Genomic DNA, 19513 nt, shown 5'->3' on the forward strand with positions numbered 1-19513 from the left:
CACTGAGAAGATCCGGCGAGAAACTCAGTGTGTGCTCAGGCTGTGTCTGTGGCTTTATTTACTCGCTGCAACAACGCAAGCGACGGGTTCGACGAGAACGATGACCGGTGCTTGAGTTACCTAAAAGCGTGACATGTTTAGGGCGACGTCGACTGTTTACCATTCGCTCCGCAGGATCGGTATGAACATTACGTGAACCCCGCTATCCACAGTGAGACAATGAGGGTTGACAGGTTGAAGTCTCAATCGTATTGTATACCGGCTTTTGCGGTAGGCAGCGGCTTGGCTCTGCCCCTGGCATTGCTGAAGTCCATGGGCGACGGTAATCACTCACCATCAGGTGGGCCGTATGCTCGTCTGCCTACAAGGGCAATAAAAAAAAACAAAAAAAAAAACGGCTGCCCCGCTATTCAAACTGCAACACATTGCGGCTTTAGGTACCTATAGGAAAATCGGTACCTGTCTGCGGTATAGTAAGCATCTCTCGATACAAGCCCATTAGGCCACGACGACCTTCAGAAAAACGAAAAAACAGGTAGACGTTCTAAATTTCTAGTAAATTACCAACTTACGAGCATAGTGAAATCGTATCCCCAAGGCAAGAACATGACGCCGGTGTTGTACTTCTCCCAGTGCGTCAAATAGAAGTTGATGAAGATATTCCATATCACGAAGAAGAACCTCAGCGGGCTGACCTCGTCCCTGTAACATCGTGTTGCTTGTGACAACTTGAAGTCGGGAACGAATAAAGAAATCAGTATTTTCAATGGACCCAAACGAATTCGTTGTAGAAGTTGGAAAAATGCACCTTTTAAGACAAGAAGGCCGGTACGTTCGGATCGCGAATGCAAATAAATATGTTTTAAAAATATGTCTACGGGGTCCGGCGACCCCTAGTCATATAAAATGGACTGTGGCTGGACAAGTGCTCTTGTAAAAACTAGACGAAACTGATTTAACTCATAGACACAGCTCACTGAGGTTGTCGTCGGATCTTCTCAGTGAGTCGCGATTCCGATCCGTTGGTAGATTCTGCGAAGCACTGCTCTTGCTAGGGCTATTGTTAGTAAATTCTCTTGAGCCTGTGAGCCCCTTAGGGCTACCAGCGAAGAAGCAAGGAAAACAAAACGAAAATTAATGTTTTAAATTCTAACAGCGCATAGATTTGATGATTTTTCTTATCAAAAAATCAATTATACAAAATCTGCGATGACGTCACGTAACAAAAAATTCACGCGCGACAGCGAGTGCTATAGTTGGATTCTCGACTTTAATATTTGGTGCAAACTGCTTATATTGGAACGAATGTTGAAGATATAGACAAAAAAATAACGTACATCATTTAATTTAAAAATGATAGTTTCTTAATATTCGATATTCTTGGATTTTATTAATAAACTCACTATATCGAAAAATTTTATGATTCTTATTATTATTTTTTATTTACTTTTTTATTTTTGTAAAATACTACAGTTACAAAAACTATAGTATAAAACGAATATTTACTATAGTATGTAACGGACGTGACGTCACAGCTGCCGCCAGCCAAGCCGCCATGCCATGTTAACACGCCCCCTTCCGCCACTGCCGCTAGCCAAAGCTATGGAGGGTAGAAGTACCCTCCATAGCCAAAGCCAACGAAGGGGGGATAGTGTTAATAAAACAAACCATGCCGGCCATTTCTACCTGCTTTCTGCTTTCTCGCACAAATAAAAGAACTTGTCGTTACGCTGCTGGTTTTTTATTGTCACATCATTTGCAACAAGTATGAAACGATTATTTCAGTCTTCCTTTAGTATGTGTTTGTTTAAAGTAATTTTATCAGTTTGCGTTTCTAATCACAGAACTAGCGTTTTTATCACAAAACATGGTAACATGGTGACATAGATGATTAAAATTGTAATTTGTAAATGTTTAACTGATAAAATAACAGCTGTACGCATACTGGACGAAATAAGTGTTTTGTTTTTCTTTAAATTGGAATTAATAAACACGTTCCGATGTATTGCGTATTGGGAATGAATACTAAGTATGGAAGAAAATTCCAAAATTTTTAATGCAAATGTATTCACACGATTAGGTACATTTAAAAACACAACACACAATCTAAATTAGTCCAATAGAGCGCAATGCATAGATTTGTACTGTAAATTAGCATATCCTTGCTATATTATTCAAAATTCATTGTTAATTGTGAACGTGAATTATTTCGATATGGCTCGAGAAGTTTTACCTATACATGCAAAGAAAGATAGGCGACGGTCTTTTGTTTTAAATTCAGGGACGTTTTTTTTTTGTTTTTTTTTCCTACCTAAGCTGATAGCCCTAGGGGCTATGTCAGTGTAACCCTAACTTTAGTAGGTGAGCTCACAGGGCTCAAACCTGATGACGTTGCTAACATGAACCCTAGCAAGAGCCGTGCTTCGCAGAATCTACCACCGGATCGGAAACGCGACCCACTGAGAAGATCGGGCGAGAAACTCAGTGGGCTGTGTCCGAGAGTTAATTTACTCGTCGAGCCCTTCGTCGCGAGCGACGGGTTCGACGAGAACGGTGACCGGTGCTTGAAGTACCTAAAAGCACCGTTAGTGGATCGGGAGGATCCGAGATGACGTGTTTTGGGCGACGTCGACTGCTTTCCATTCTGTCCGCAGGATCGGGAATATTCAGGGACGACCTGAAGATATAGGTAACGTTCAGTTGTGACGACTAGAAGGTCAATCAAGAAGCGATACTTGAGAGATAGACTATAGACGATATTTATTTGAGGCAAACTAATATTGTGCCCAGCGAAAGAGACCTTGTCTGCAAAAAGGTTGAGAACGGTGTAATTGCTGCTAAAGCCTTTCGCTACGGCAGGACTGTAGCTGTAGTGTTTCGCAGGAATAGGAACTCCGTGGTGAAAGTGCGCACATCACCCATCGTGTATAGGCATTGCTTTCATCAGGTGACTATAATCACCGATAGTAGCGAAAAGGATAATGGATTGGATAATCGGATCAGCGAATTACGAATACGTGGTTTTTTTGCACATGTGAAGTGGAAAGTAGTGGAAATCTATGTGCGTTCACTTTAGGGTTCATAGCATCCGAACTAATTACAAATTTGTTTTGAAATTTTGTAAACATTCATGGAATAGTTTTATTAATAAGTTATTCGTTATTTATTGATTATATGTTTTCCCCCTTTAACAATAAGATTAGAAGCAGTGCTGATTGCTTCTAATCTTATTGTCAGTGAAATTATTCCAAGCGCGAACCAATTTTAAGCTGATTTCTACTATATTTCATTCGAGTCTAAACATAATAATATGTCTATAAGTGTAACATAATGTTTCACTTATACACGGTTCGGTAATACACGAGCAACTTAGCATGAAACCATTATTATGCATAACAAAAAATATTTTGAATTTTTGTCATCAGCAAACAAATTATGAAAATATAGCGTTGGTGATGGAAAAAAAAGCGTACACTTCAAGGTCACGCATTCTTGAAAGACAACAAATTATTATCAATGAAAATGGTGATGTTTAAGTTAATAATACATTGTATACCTTCCGAATATACTGTAAAGACATGTCGGTATGAGGACTGCGGAGTAGGAATCAAGTCCGTGGTCGAAAAGTTCGCCCAAAGGACCGCTTGTACCGGTGCGACGCGCTTGTTTCCCGTCGATACCATCTGCAATGGAATTTAATATTATAAATAGAATGAGCTTAAAATTTAAAATTTTGTTTCCATTACGAGACTAAGCAAAGGGTTTAAAAGATTTGTTTGACCAAATACGTAAATAACTTACAAAATGAATAAAGAACATGAACTAGACTAGGCGAAGGTCTCCTGATACAATGAACGACATTAGGAGTGATTTTTTTTGAGCACTTTTTCTTTAAATATACTTCTATATCTATACTAATATTATAAAGAGGAAAGATTTGTTTGTTTGTTTGTTTCGAATAGGCTCCGAAACTACTGGACCGATTTGAACAATTCTTTTTCCATTAGAAGCCGACATTGTCCCTGATGAACATAGGCTACTTTTTTTATTATTTTTTTTATTTATTTTTTGGTTTCATGTGTGTTTTAATGTTTCCGAAGCGAAGCGAGGGCGGTTCGCTAGTCTTAAATAAAATGGCTTTTTACAGTTTTCATCGTGTCGTTTCATGACATAAATATAGTTGATATGAATATAGGCGAATGGTCATTTTTATTTTATTGATGTAATGAATTTATCAATTATTATTATTATTAACTTAGCGCGGCAATGTAACATTAAAAGTTTTTCTAAACTTGTCAGTTTAGAACCCATACGAAAATAAAAAAACTAATACTAAATTACAGAACAGAAGCCTCTTGTTATAATTCAAAAATAAATGAATAATAGTTATATGAGATATAAAAAAACTAGTGTCAAACCCGTTTTTTTTTATAAGCCGCCAATTCTAAGCGGCCAAGGATTTTTGCGGTATGTTTTTTCAATAATTTTCGCTGTACTACAATCCAGTTCAGCTGAATTTTCGAGATGAGGCCATGTCTCGTACCACTGTTCACAACTGGTTTAACGAATAGAACCGTGTACGTGTGGCGGTCGCGCTGCAATTGCGACTACCGTTCAATGGTAAAAGCATAAACATATTGGCTTAGTTATATGACCTTAGACCTTTTTTTTTATTGCTTACATGGGCGGACGAGCTCACAGCCCTCCTGGTGTTAAGTGGTTATTGGAGCCTATAGACATCTACAACGTAAATGCGCCACCCACCTTGAGATACAAGTTCTAAGGTCTCAAGTATAGTTACAACGGCTGCCCCACCCTTGAAACCGAAACGCCTTACTGCTTCACGACAGAAATAGGCAGGGTGGTGGTGCCTACCCGGGCGGACTCACAAGAGGTCCTACCACCAGTAAAAATACCTTAGTGGCTTCATCGAAGAAATGGTTGAAATGTTTGGATTTAATTAGATACTTCAAGTAGAGGTGTGCTTATTGTTTTTTTTTTTAATTTATCATACCAAGTCGTAACAGATGAGAGGACATTGCGAGAGGAAACTTTTTTAGGGTTCCGTATATTGTATACAAAATTCAAATTGTATAAAAATATGTCATTTTTTGGCTGTTGAAATGAATTCAGAGTACGTTCGAGTAAATATGAATGACTTCGAAAGTAGGTTTTATTTAGTTGTACATTAGATTCAAATTACCTTATCGTTCAAATTTAGCTTAGCAACAGTTAGTATTGGCCATAGAACAGCTATAAAATAATCAATTAACAAATCAGATTTATAGCGATCGTTCACAGAAATAATCGAGGACATAATGGTCTAAAATATAAGACGCTTGGAGTACTAGTATCTAGTGATGAGACTATACTAGGGTTCAAATTCCGCAGGCACTGCGCGGGAATGCCGAATCCACACACTGAACAACTGCATTGCATTCAGGCCCGGCGTTCGAACTTCAACTGGGAGAGGTAGGAGAGGCGACCACGGTCAACATTGTATCCTGTACTTCAAGGACAAAGCGATGGGTCGAGCCGTCCGGATGGTATAGCTGGTGTTTCTGAATATATCGCTACTAGGATGTCTCTAGCATCGCATCTACACTAGGACGACACTGCTGATCGTTTGATATACGATCTGCTCTGCGGCATGCTAGAGCGAACCCGTGTCACCCAGAGTTGATTTGACTGGAGACGCTGATTTTTAGACGATTTTAGGCTAATTTTGTCAGACCATTTTTCTCCCTTCGTTTTATAGGATTATCCTGGGTTTTTTGGTATTAGGAGAATGCGTTTAGAGATAAACCAATTTATCCTTTCTCCGCGTTTGTAAATATCCACGCAATCCACGTGTTTACATTTACTTTATTAAGATGATTAAAATCCATTAACTAAACAATTCATTATCAGTTTAGTTTTAAAACGGCACAAAATACGACTTCACCAGCTAGACGAACTTGTAGTCCACGTATTTTATTCTCGTGAATGCCCTTTCTTATCTAATGTTAAAATTTAATATGTCGCTTCGATAAATTTACTGGTTCGTTTCTTAACATCCTCATTCCTTAAATAATGTTTACAAAAACTTTATTATCAGAGTAAGAAGTGTCTATGAACAAAATTTTTTGCTCGTTTACGTATCTTTGATTAGACATTTGGGAAAACATAGGTAAATTTAATAGTGTTTTAGTGAACTGACTTATATTTAATTACACTTTAATGAGCAAGACCTCGTAGATACCCGTGTTAAAGCGCACACTTTTCCTATTTTAATCCACTGAATTCAAATAGGACTAGTTGACCCGGCAGACTTCGCAGTGCCTCGATTGATAAATAAAAGACCTAAGCTTTTGTATAAAATAAACTTAATACAAACAAAATGAATCCGTCCGACACATCACAGGAAAAACAAAATTGCTATTTTTATTTAATTCCGAACATTTTCATATTTATCTACCTTTTAAACCTTCTCTAGACTTCCACAAATAATTCAAGACCAAAATTAGTCAAATCAGTCCAGCCGTTCTCGAGTTTTAGCGAGACTAACGAACAGTAATTCATATTTATATTTAAATAGGATTGAATTTAACATAATAATTAAAACGGGATTTAATTTAAAATTAGAATTTAAATTGGTACGTGAAGAAAAGCTCTGTGGTTGTTACCGATTTGAAAGAATTACTTTTAAATTTTATAATATTCGTTTGATATAATAAAAGGATTTAATTTAAAATTAGAATTTAAATTGGTACGTGAAAAGCTCTGTGGTTGTTACCGATTTGAAAGAATTACTTTTAAATTTTATAATATTCGTCTGATATAATCAAACAATCTTAATATGATCTCCAACTATTTAGTTATTTGTAAAATTGTTAATCATCTTGATACAAGATGCGTGATTAAATTACACACTCAGTTCCATTATAAGGCGAAATTTAATGAGAATATCAAATAATGTTGTGGACAAAACATCATAGATAGAAAATAAGTAACGTTATGCGGTTTCATCTCATTCATATTTTACGGGATCACGTTCGATTCACGCCATATGCGATGTGAGGTACGCGGTCAAAGTTTATTTTTAATATGTATTCTTTTGACTTAATTAAAATCACTATACCGTCATGATTTCGATCGCTTTATGAATACAAATTTACAATAATACGCAATTCCCACACGAGCTATTAACATCACGTATAAATAACGTGACCATTTATATTTTTACTCAAAACGGGACGTTGGTTTATTTGTATTGGGACAATTGACAGGAAGATAATAGAAAAAACAGTACTTTTTTAAATTATTATTCGGCAAAGTTAGCTTGAAATTTACGAATTAAAGAACATATAGACTCAAGACGTTTAGTTATATTTGTATTTATTAGAGGAACAAATTTGCTTCAATATAGCTTACACCGCTCGGGTTCGGCCGAAAACGGGACAATTTTGCGTTCCAAAGTTCATTTCGGGGACACCGGGACTCGTAATTATAAAAAGGAATAGTGCCGTTAAAAATGGGACGTCTGGTCACGTTACGTATAACATAAAATCGGTGAAGGAATTTAACATTTTGTACAAATACATTTTAAAATTTTCGAACGTTTTGTCAATTTAAAAAAAAAAAAGGTTACCTATTTAGTTTTAAGCAGAAACCGCGAATAATTCTCATGGCCGTTCACTGTATGATGTCGACTATTATATTAGACCTTGGCTTATATATACCTAGACGCATAAATGTATTATGTACGCACATTTACATCATGCAACCCATAAATATGTTTTCATTACGAATACTACATATGTATAAAAGTATTCTTTGGTTATGTTTATGTTTAGGTTATTTTCTACGGATTTATACGAATTTATATTTGTAAGGAAATTAAATAAATGAATGTGCCTGAGACGTAAAGTCCCCATTGTCATGGTCATGTCATAGGTATGTAGAGAGAAACAATGAGTAGTTTAACTTGGATGAACTCAAGAAAATCGCTTCTCGTATTGCAATAACAATAAAGGATAGCAGTAGGCAACACTGAAATATTGTTCGTACTATTAAATAAGAGATTGTGTTATATTGGTGCTTTTTAGCTCTCCAAGCATTGGTCAGCGTTACGTCGAATACGACGTGCGAATACGAAGAATTCAACGTGCAAACTAATCCATAGACACAGCCCACCATAGACACAGATCACGCCGGATCTTCTCGAGTGGATCGCGATTTCGATCCGTTGATAGATTGGTAGCCTTTTTCCAAAGTCTGCTCAGTAACTTCGAAGAAAGTAGGGCTGCACTGCATTTTGTGCGCCTATTTCAATCGCATCTTCCCTGTTATTGGTGTGTGTTACATGCACTGTACTGTACAAGGTACCGGAATTTGGCCGCTGCTTTGTACTTTGTATTTTCGAGAACTAGGTCTTCTCACTTTCATCTAACATTTTTATATCGACGCATGGGAAGATATTCCGTCTTTTCGTGGCCCTTTGATTGGACAATCCGAGAGACTTCCTGTTGGAGGCAGTTGAATCCGTTTATAACGTGCTGCTTTCCTTTCTCCTAGCAGCGCAAGGTCAACGGTGTACCCTATAACCTTATTCTATTCATTGAGACGCACTCCGCTATTAAGTGGATACACTTTCCGTATAACGTGTTCAAGTGCCAAGTTGAACAGCATTGGTGACGGAGCGTCTACCTTCCCAAGTCCAGTCACATCGTCAAACTCATCTGTGAGAACAGCGTCAACTCGTACCGTCATTCTACTTTCCCCAGTAGCAACCTCTACCATTCTCACAAGTTTCCGTGGGATTTAAAAGCTGGCGAGGATTCCATATAGTCGGTCTATCTATGCTGTCGTAAGCCTTAGCAAAATATACAAAGATCGAATGTTTGCTTTGCGTACTCTAATTTTGTCTCCATTAATAGTTCCAAATGATCGACTGCGCCGATAAAACTGTGCAAATAATTATATTTGTTCGCATCGAAACTAATAACTATTATAACATAGCAACAGTGTAAAAGATTACGTTTTGCATGAAATACGTTGATAAATACGTAACACTATCTTTAAAACAAGAGCCGCGAGCGTCGATAATTTTGAAGAATATCTATTTAAAATAGTCCTAGTCTGAAGAGATTTTTGAAAGGGAAAATGTTACTTAATAGGTTTATTTCTTTGTTGTTACATAATAGATTTATTTATTTGTTAAACACCAAAAATGGTAAAATTGGTTACTTTTGGAAAAAAGTTACTAATTTGGTTTTGCCCAATGTTCAGGGGCATTTATTTATTTATTTTATGATTACATGGATGAATGGACGAAGTCACAGCCCACCTGTTGTTAAGTGGTTACCGGAGCCCATAGACATTCACAATGTAAATGCTGCCACCCACCTTTAGATATGAGTTCTAAGGTCTCAGTATAGTTACAATTTGCATGGATAAAATCTGCTTACGCTTCTTACAAGAAACTGTAGGTTTGCCATAATTTTCAGTAGCATAACATATTGTATTTTTTTAAAGAAGGCTAATCCTGCTTAATTTTGTTACATTTTTAAATTTTAAATTATATTAATTGTATAATTATTATAATCCAAGTTTCACACGTTATACCTAGTCAGGTCGTAAATTCTGTCACATGTTTAATGTAAAATAATTGAAACAAGTGTATTCATTATGTAACCATTCATATACCAAAATGAACTTAACAAAACATAGATTCTTATGACACTAAAGTTTATTCAAAATGACCTCCGTGATTTTGAATACAGGCCTTCAATCTGCGCGGCCAGTCGTCTATCGCAGCACGAACGAGGTCCATGTCAATATCGGCGGCTGCCTTTATCAAGGATGTCTTGAGTGACTCCAAATTGGGATGAGGCTTTGAGTACGCCTTTTTCTCCAAGTGTTGCCATATCTTGTAATCTAACGGATTCAAATCTGGACTGGAGGAGGGCCAATCTTCGTGCCGGATGAAATCGATTTCACGCGCCGCCAGCCAGTCTTGTGTGCTCTTCGCTCTATGAGCTGGCACCGAATCTTGTTGGAATACCCAGTGCCTGTTATTGAACATGGTATGAGAAACAGGTTCCACAAGGTTCATCAGGACTGTATTTTGATACACAACTGCATTCCTTTTTACACCTTTCTCACAAAAATGTACCTCTGTTAAGCCCCAATAAGAAACTCCCAAACATACCATGAGCGAGGATGGAAAATGACCTCGTTGGACACGCGAAATACGGTTGCTCGCTTCTTCACTACTGTGTGCGTACACCTTATCATTTTGTTTGTTGTAGCTCTCTTCTACGGTAAAAATTTTTTCATCCGAAAAAAGAATTTCCCGATATTTTTTTCCCGCGTACCGCTTCAACAAAGCGCGGCATCTTTTCAGTCTCAGGTCCATTAGACGAGCATTCAAACGATGTCCTGTTTTTCTTCGACATGCCCGAAGCCATAAGTCTTCATTTAACACCCTTTTCACCGTGGTTCTGCTTAACCCCATCTGAAGGGCCAACAGTTTCTGCTTACGTTTGGGATTTCTTTGAATTCGCGCCATCACAGCTTTTATCACTGCTAGAGTTCTAACAGACCAAGGGCGACCACTTCTTGACCTGTCATCTACACTAGAGTCTTCATTGTATCGTTTGATGGTACGATAAACAAATCTTTTGGTTATATTCAAAATTTTCAGTATGTTAAAAATTTGAATTGGCGCGTAACCGCAACGATGCAACGCAATAACTGCAACACGGTCTTCTTTAAGCGTCCACTCCATAATAAAAAATGAGTAAAACTCTAAAAGTATACATTTTTATTTTCATGAACAATTCGAAATTCGAATTCAATAAACTTTTTTGTGGCCAGCATTCTAAAAGAAAAGTTTTTACTGTGTGACAATACTTATGACCTGACTAGGTATATACCTAGTCAGGTCATAAATTCTGTCACATGTTTAATGTAAAATAATTGAAACAAGTTTATTCATTATGTAACCATTCATATACCAAAATGAACTTAACAAAACATAGATTCTTATGACACTACAGTTTATTCAAAATGACCTCCGTGATTTTGAATACAGGCCTTCAATCTGCGCGGCCAGTCGTCTATCGCAGCACGAACGAGGTCCATGTCAATATCGGCGGCTGCCTTAATCAAGGATGTCTTGAGTGACTCCAAATTGGGATGAGGCTTTGAGCACGCCTTTTTTTTTTTTTTTTTTTAAGAGATTTTAGACCTGGTATCTAAGACCTTTAAGTCATGTCTTATTTTACTTTATTTTCTTAATTTTATGAAAAATGATAATATGGAGTGAAATGAAATGAAGATGATTAATTTGAGACATTAATCAACTGGGATGAAATTTAATGAAATGAGATGATATGGGATGAAATATAATCGCAGTAAAATGGTGGTCATTTACTGAGATTTTTTCAGTGGACTTTTTGGAGGAACCCGAGAAGTTACGTCCAGCAGCTTTGTTTCATTTTCCCACATTTGTGCACTTTCACAGATATTAAACAGTTAATAAACCACCATTATTACATATTTAAACCTGAAGAAACACTACATAGACAAAATAAAACAAATCACACAACTTCACTCCTCGCGTTCCCGCCAAAAAGTCTGAGCACGCCTTTTCCTCCAAGTGTTGCCATATCTTGTAATCTAACGGATTCAAATCTGGATTGGAGGAGGGCCAGTCTTCGTGCCGGATGAAGTCGATTTCACGCGCCGCCAGCCAGTCTTGTGTGCTCTTCGCTCTATGAGCTGGCGCCGAATCTTGTTGGAATACCCAGAGCCTGTTATTGAACATGGTATGAGAAAGAGGTTCCACAAGGTTCGTCAGGACTGTATTTTGATACACAACTGCATTCGTTTTTACACCTTGTCACAAAAATGTACCTCTGTTAAGCCCCAAAAAGAAACTCCCAACCATACCATGAGCGAGGATGGAAAATGACCTCGTTGGACACGCGGAATACGGTTACTCGCTTCTTCACTACTGTGTGCGTACACCTTATCATTTTGTTTGTTGTAGCTCTCTTCTACGGTAAAAATTTATTCATCCGAAATAGAATTTCCCGATATTTTTTTCCCGCGTACCGCTTCAACAAAGCGCGGCATCTCTTCAGTCTCAGGTCCATTAGACGAGCATTCAAACGATGTCCTGATTTTCTTCGATATGCCCGAAGCCCTAAGTCTTCATTTAACACCCTTTTCACCGTGGTTCTGCTTAACCCCATCTGAAGGGCCAACAGTTTCTGCTTACGTTTGGGATTTCTTTGAATTCGCGCCTTCACAGCTTTTATCACTGCTGGAGTCCTAACAGACCGAGGGCGACCACTTCTTGACCTGTCATCTACACTAGAGTCTTCATTGTATCGTTTGATGGTACGATAAACGAATCTTTTGGTTATATTCAAATTTTTCAGTATGTTAAAAATTTTAATTGGCGCGTAACCGCAACGATGCAACGCAGTAACTGCAACACGGTCTTCTTTAAGCGTCCACTCCATATTTAAAAATGAGTAAAATTCTAAACGTATACATTTTTATTTTTATGAACAATTCGAAATTCGAATTCGATAAACTTTTTTGTGGCCAGCATTCTAAAAAAAAAGTTTTTACTGTGTGACAATACTTATGACCTGACTAGGTATGTATTAACCACTCAATTATTTACTATAATTAAATATAAAATGTTTGAGTGATATTGTCTTATTATTAATCTCATTAATATTTTTCAAACATTTCATGTATTTTCCTCATTTTATAGTCATTCTTTGATCAATTATGAAAGAAAATTCTATTTCATCTCTACTTATTGTTTATTTTTAGTAAATACTTGGTTTTTTCAGATGTTTAATTTACTTATCCAGTTATGATTGTTAAATCACATTTACCACCTCTTCTGGAGATCAAACCCAAAGTCAAAACAACTGTCAGGCTTCAATATATTGTTAGTTTCTTTCTGTATGTAGTAAATACCAATACTTAAATATTTGCATAAAGTTAGTGCAGTCAATAGCATCATGTTCAAACTTCAATACATAACACTGGAATCACATAAGTAACCATGTCATGAAACCAAACTGTAAGTATTAAATACTTTAAAATACTACAATGAAAATAATAAAAGCGAAATTTAGGCTGTGTTAGAAGCTTGAACTGTTTTATGACACAAAAAGAAAAAACTAAGATAATAACACATTGTAAATCAAAATTTGATCTTTACACTTACTATTAACTTAGTTATTATATTTTTGTGTTTTATACAAATTATTATTAATTACTGAATTAAAGTTAATTGTTAACTCACTCACCTAAAGTATATGCAACAAAGAGATTCACAGCAGACGCGGCCCACACCCAAGGTGGTATCCTGCCTTTGGTAGCATTATCTCCAGTCAAAGCGTAGAATCCATAATCATAATATGAGAAAAGCAAGAAATTAAGGACCGTGAGGAGGAAGCCCATAAACGTTAGCAAGTTCGGTGCTACCCACACAGGACAAAACTGCAAATTAATTATTATTTACAGTGCGAATGTGTATTAAGCAATTTTTTTTATATGTATATTTGCATGAGGATGCATTTAGTTTCGAAACATTGTTTGAATATTTAAAGGTATTATTTTAATAGAAAAAAATATTTTGATAATTATTATTATTATTATTTTTTTATTGCTTAATTAATCGAGTTAAAATTTCAAGAGTTTGTAAATATTTATAAAACTAAAATCAGTGAATTTTATACTGCTGATTTACAGCATGTCAATTATTTAATCAAGGCTAGTTGGTTACTTACTTGGACGCACCAATTCCAAAAAGGGTGCATAACATAATTGCTGAGTAAACTGGTGTCCACTGAGTTGTACTGAAAAAAATCAGCTTTACAATTAAAAAGGCAATTTTAATTAAAGGCTTTAAATTAAACCATTTTACTCACTTTGTATTTCTCGAACCCTTTCAATTTATCCTCAGACAGGAAACGAACCATGGTGTTCGAAATGTATGTTCTTATTATATTTTAATTTACTGACATCTTTGTATGATTTGTCAAATAATCTAGAATTAGTTGTCTTTATATTTAAAATTTTATTTTTATTTTTCGTATTGTTTCTCAGAGAAACGGTACCTTCACGCTCAACTCAAAGTGACAACTACCCATAGAATATATATTTTTTTTTACACTTAGACCGGCAAAGAAAACACTACCACATACAGCCAAGTATTATATTATATTTGTTTTATAGGCCGATAAATATGAAGAAACTTGTGCACATTCATAAATACATAACTTTATTACTTTGTTTGATTTGTGTAATTAGAAATGGACAAGAAATATAAACAATAGGATATTTTTTATATTAAATAAGAGCCTGAAGCTATTTCTATGAGTATTGTGCAAAAAGAGCGAGATGTTAAGTTAAACATTAAATGACTCCGAAAATTACGCAGAGAAAGTACCATTTCTATTGACTTCTTGGAGCACTATCCCTAGAATAATGGCCATATACAAATAGAAATGCATTACTGCATTATTAGGCACGGGTTACTTCAACTTGACACTGTCTCGACTAGCTAAGAATCCCTAACTTCCATAAGGCTTCTTAACTATTGCCTTTCGTGACCATGAGCTTGGATATTGGGAATCGCTCGGTATATTAACGTCAATGATCCCAATATCCTTGTAGATTCTCAGTGGTACTTCATGGGATGGAGGTGCCCCGACAAATGGATTGTTTGGATAGACTGATTCATAACTTGCAAACTGTAAATAAGCTTCAGTTACCTTAAGTGGAAATCATTCTAATTTTAATACGTCTCTTCTGATGTGCATCAAGGTCCATATTCTTAAATCATAAATTCACAATATACCTAGTCCAGCCATAAAAGTTCGGTTACAAATGATAATGCATTTTTTGAAATGAAGTAATATAATTTTATTAAAACTTATACATACATATTTGTAGTCTCAGCAAAAAATTAAGTAAAAAATTCTATTCGAAATGGCCAGCTTTAGCTTTTAAGCAGGCCTTTAATCTGTTTGGCCATGAATCTATAGATTCACGTACTGTTTCCAAGGGAAATTTCACCACTGCTTGCTCTAAGGTTTTTAAGAGACTCAATGTCGCCGTGTCGGCTATGTCCTCTAAAACTGACAATAGTTTGAAGTCTAAAGGGTTGAGGTCTGGGCTAGACGATGGTCTGTCTTCAGCCCTTATAAAGTCCGGAACGTTGGTTTCAAGCCAGGCTTGGGTAGTTTATGCCTTGTGACCAAGTGCAGAGTTCTGCTGGAAAATACACGTACGGTATGTTTTTAAAAAGTCTATTGCTCAGAGGTTTTATATGAACCAAGACTGTATCTAAATACACTTTGGCTGAAGTTTTCACTCCTTTTACACAAAAATGTAGTTTTGTGACTCCTTGATAAGACACGCCCCACTAAACTAACACTGACGCATAATGATGACCACGTTGTACTTTTCCGACCACTTGAGCAGCTTCTTTATAACTGTGAGCGTACACTTTATCATTTTGCTTAATGCAGTGTCCTTCAATCGTGAAAATTTTTTCATCGGTAAAGAGGAATTTCTGTGCCTTTCACCTGCGTATCGCGACAGAAGGCGTTTTGATCGATCCACTCTCTTGAATTGTAAATATTGATTTAGGGCATGTCCTGTATATCGACAATAAGCACCGAGCTTCAGGTCTTGTTTTATAATATGCGACAGAGTCCTAGCGGGAATCTTCATTTCTCGTGATAAGATTTTTTGCTTCCGTGCCGTGAAGCAGTAATGCATTTCAATTTGAAGGGTGGGGCAGTCGTTGTAACTATAGTGAAACCTTATAGTGAGACCTTAGAACTCATATCTCAAAGTGGGTGGTGGCATTTACGTTGTTGATGTCTATGGGCCCCGGTAATCACTTAACACCAGGTGGGCTATGAGCTCATTCACCCATCTAAGCAATAAAAAAAACTGCTGCTTACCGCTAAGTATTATCCGAATAATATAAGTTGAAGAAATACATATCACAGCGCAACGTTCAGGAAACATTGTGGAGGGAAATTCATTCCAAAGCCAGATGTTAGGTGGCAGAAAATATATCTGGGAACGCAGTGGTTCTTGGTAGTATGGGTGAGCTTGCTCAGGTGGCGCGATGGTAAAAACGAGGTGATTGGATCTTATTTTCTTCGAATTACCACCGTATTCCTAATGCTCATATACACAATGAACTAATTGTGCAATTCTTTAATACTTTAAGTCTTTAATTTGTCAGATAAATGTTCAAGCTTAGAAATTAGAATAGAGTATTTAATCTGTATAATTTTGATAGGAGGCAAATTTATCTAATAAACACGATTATAAATCCACTACGTAGCAATCTCGTTCTGTAAAATCACTTATTGACGTGTAAGTTCGGGGCGAACTGGCGGGCTATCGTTGAAGTGATAATGCCGAGCTGATTGTTTTCTTGAAGTAGCTTCGCATATAGAATATAAACACAGTTCACCAGAAGCGGTACTGTGGTTTACTGGTTCGTTATCAATTAAATTCACTGTGAAGTGTTTGATAATTTTAAATTACAATGTTACACAAATCGGCGACTCTCCGTTCAAAGGGTCAAATAATTCAAAACGTTGCTTTTTATTCTTCGACGAAGGTGAGTTATGGATTTTTTTAACGAATTTAAACAAATTTTTGCGTTTATTAGATGATTTATTTTATGTAATTTTACAGATTTAAAATCGTAGGTATACTAAATATATTGAACATAATATGATATTAAAATTGGATTGTTACCATTTGAAATATACAATTTATTAAAGCTTGGAGCATTTTTCTTGAATTTCGGTCTGAAAATTATGCGAGAACTTAAAAACCATTTAAACAGAATCTATACTTTACAAAACCATAGATTTAAACAAAATAAGCGTTAGAAACGTGTGTATTAAACAAACAGTTATCGGTCACTTGCAAGTTGCAAGTGGACTGGCATTCATTATTTTGAATTCAGCTTAATTTTACTATACCGAAGTATAGATAGTAGGTATGTCGAAGTACGGTAAAATTATTTAAAAAGAGCCACAATGTCGCCGATATTTGAAAAATACTTAGGCATAACAAATGTAAAAAAAAATAGATTCAGTGAGGGAAAAAACCATCTGTGATTTAGCAAATCAAAGGCGTACTTGGGGGCAGAAAATATTTAGTCGGAATTTAGGACTTTTTCATTTTTAACTGAAGCTGATATTAATTGTCTCTACAAATCAATAGTAGGTTTTCAGTATTCAATTGACGAACAATATTAAGGGTGCTAACAATATTAAGATCTTTTAATTCTGGAGAAAATATACTTGACCTGAATTCGGGGGAAGATGTGATTGGCATAAATCCGGATTTTGACAAGGTCTTTCCGATAATGGATAGTGATGATTTTGTTTACATTATTTTCTAATAATTGGGATTATAGAGTTGTGTCGAATTGCTCGTAGATTACGAAGCGCTTGCAACATATTTTTAACTGGATCTTGAAAATATGGACGAACGCAGAAACCAAAGATGTACCAATGAATGGACTGATTAAGACCAATTTTGTCAACTCTTTGGTAAATATCAATGCTTAGTTTATTAACGTACATTAATATCACTAACGAGAAAAACGTTTGTTTTTGTATGAATGAATATTTGACGGTCGAATCTATGAACTAATCAAAGGAAAACTTTTGGTTCTTAGTAATTTAATAAATAAAAAACTAATCTAATTTTATTACAAAACTACTCGAGTGTAAAGTTTCTAAGCATAATACGGACCATTCAAGTAATTATCTTTAAGCTGATTATGGTCATGGCGACCGCTTATAGTTTTCGTTGTAGAGACGCTAATACTGGCTTTATCTATCTATCTATCTGTATATATAAAAATGAATTGCTGTTCGTTAGTCTCGCTAAAACTCGAGAACGGCTGAACCAATTTGGCTAATTTTGGTCTTGAATTATTTGTGGAAGTCCAGAGAAGGTTTAAAAGGAAGATAAATTTGAAAATACTCAGAAATAAATAAAAATAACAATTTTGTTTTCCCTTTGATGTGTCCCCCGTCAGACGGATTCCTTTTGTTTGTTTTAAGTTTATTTTATACAAAAGTTTAGGTCTTTTATTTATCGATTGAGGCACTACGAAGTTTGCCGGGTCAGCTAGTTATTTATAAATATCTAAAAACATAGAGGTCGCAACAAACACACCGCTAAATTTAGTTAAATAATGGAATCATAACAGGAACATTAGCGGTGGGTAAATTTTGGGGAACGGTTAATCATGTCGGTGAGAGATGAGAAACACTTGTCCTAAAATATCGCGAACTCCAGATCGGCTGACCGTTATGGCTTAGTAACTATTACGTTCTTGAATAATCTTCTTGTTAAAGATGCTCCATTTCTGTATGTAAACACGATGAAAAACACCGAAAATTTACACTGAGCGCAGGACATGGGCAATAAGATAGTCGGAGATGTGGAGATGACATTAATATACCTAGATACCAGCTGTAACGTGAACCAGGAAAACATAATAAATAATACAAACGACCGGAAGGTTTTAACGCTATTCGATTTTGTGTCTGCTGCAGAGATACCTAGGATAAAAATTTGCGATAGGTACATCAATACATACTAGTGCCAAAAAATACTAGGTGGCTAAATTAAATACTTTTTCTTACATAAATCGGTGAGCAAGGTCACGGCTCATCATATTATACCGGAGCCCATAGACAATTCTACCTGAATGCTGAAACCCACCGGAGATCGAAATCTCAATTATATATTCCTTTACGATAGATAGGATAGGATAGTGGAAGTTTAACTGCTAATGATGGTTTGATAAGCATTTCGTTTTGAGTTGTGAAGTTCTGAAATGTAGTCACATACCTTGATTATTTTCACTTGTCACAAATACTAAAGGAATGGTGCTAGTAGTAGACGCTAAACTTATCAAAACTAGCCTTATGGTGTCTCTTGATCTATTGATACATATGAATTGATACTTACACATTGATATTGAATACATTGATACATATAGGTAAATGAATTCTGATACAGATGCGATATTTACCTATTGATCGTCTAGCATTCGATCAATAACAAAAAAATCCCTATGAGCTAACCTATAACTATTAAATTTTTAAGCCACAGAATTTAAAATTAAAAATCGGTCTATGCCAATATTTTTATAACGCTGTTAATAAAACGAAGTATACATACATAAAATAGTATTTCATAATTGCAAATATTAGTTAATGAAAATGAAAAGAAATGAGAATGAGCGAAATGAGCGAAATAAGAACGCCTAAATAGACAATTTCAACATGTTCATTTAACCTTATTCATTAACTAATATGTATTAATTGTGGTATTTTAATGAAAAGATTTACATACAGCCTCGTATAATAATAGCTTATTTTCTTGATTTGAGCCGCCGGTGAAACAAGCGCACGTCTGCTTGTAACATTCACTT

The 19513-nt window shown here is 35.9% G+C and overlaps 2 protein-coding genes and 1 non-coding gene across 4 annotated transcripts in view; 1 reads left to right on the top strand and 2 right to left on the bottom strand.

Annotated features, from left to right (window-relative positions):
• The window catches only part of LOC101746844 (ethanolaminephosphotransferase 1), a 31789-nt gene that overhangs the window by 10105 nt on the left and 2171 nt on the right, over window positions 1-19513 (bottom strand). Inside the window, exons 2-6 of the mRNA XM_012690691.4 lie at window positions 13947-14065; window positions 13806-13874; window positions 13323-13515; window positions 3557-3683; window positions 573-702 (exon numbers count right to left, since the gene is read on the bottom strand). Coding sequence (XP_012546145.1) covers window positions 573-702; window positions 3557-3683; window positions 13323-13515; window positions 13806-13874; window positions 13947-13997 — 570 coding nt within the window. The 5' untranslated portion in view covers window positions 13998-14065. The remainder of the gene's footprint in view (window positions 1-572; window positions 703-3556; window positions 3684-13322; window positions 13516-13805; window positions 13875-13946; window positions 14066-19513) is intronic.
• Window positions 10395-10482, bottom strand: Mir2780a-2 (microRNA mir-2780a-2). Its single transcript, NR_107393.1, has one exon. It is a non-coding gene; the product is annotated as a microRNA mir-2780a-2 (primary transcript).
• Window positions 15070-19513, top strand: part of LOC101743783 (alpha-aminoadipic semialdehyde synthase, mitochondrial) — a 46444-nt gene continuing 42000 nt past the window's right edge. Inside the window, exons 1-2 of one of the 2 annotated variants that reach the window (XM_004926487.5) lie at window positions 15070-15312; window positions 16340-16666. In XM_004926487.5, coding sequence (XP_004926544.2) covers window positions 16592-16666 — 75 coding nt within the window. In that variant the 5' untranslated portion in view covers window positions 15070-15312; window positions 16340-16591. Of the gene's footprint in view, window positions 15313-16339; window positions 16667-17503; window positions 17613-19513 lie in introns of those variants that run through there. The other variant, XM_062671545.1, reaches the window with a different exon arrangement.

Source organism: Bombyx mori, chromosome 12 (assembly GCF_030269925.1).
Source record: "Bombyx mori chromosome 12, ASM3026992v2".
In the NCBI taxonomy this organism is placed as follows: Eukaryota; Metazoa; Arthropoda; class Insecta; order Lepidoptera; family Bombycidae; genus Bombyx; species Bombyx mori.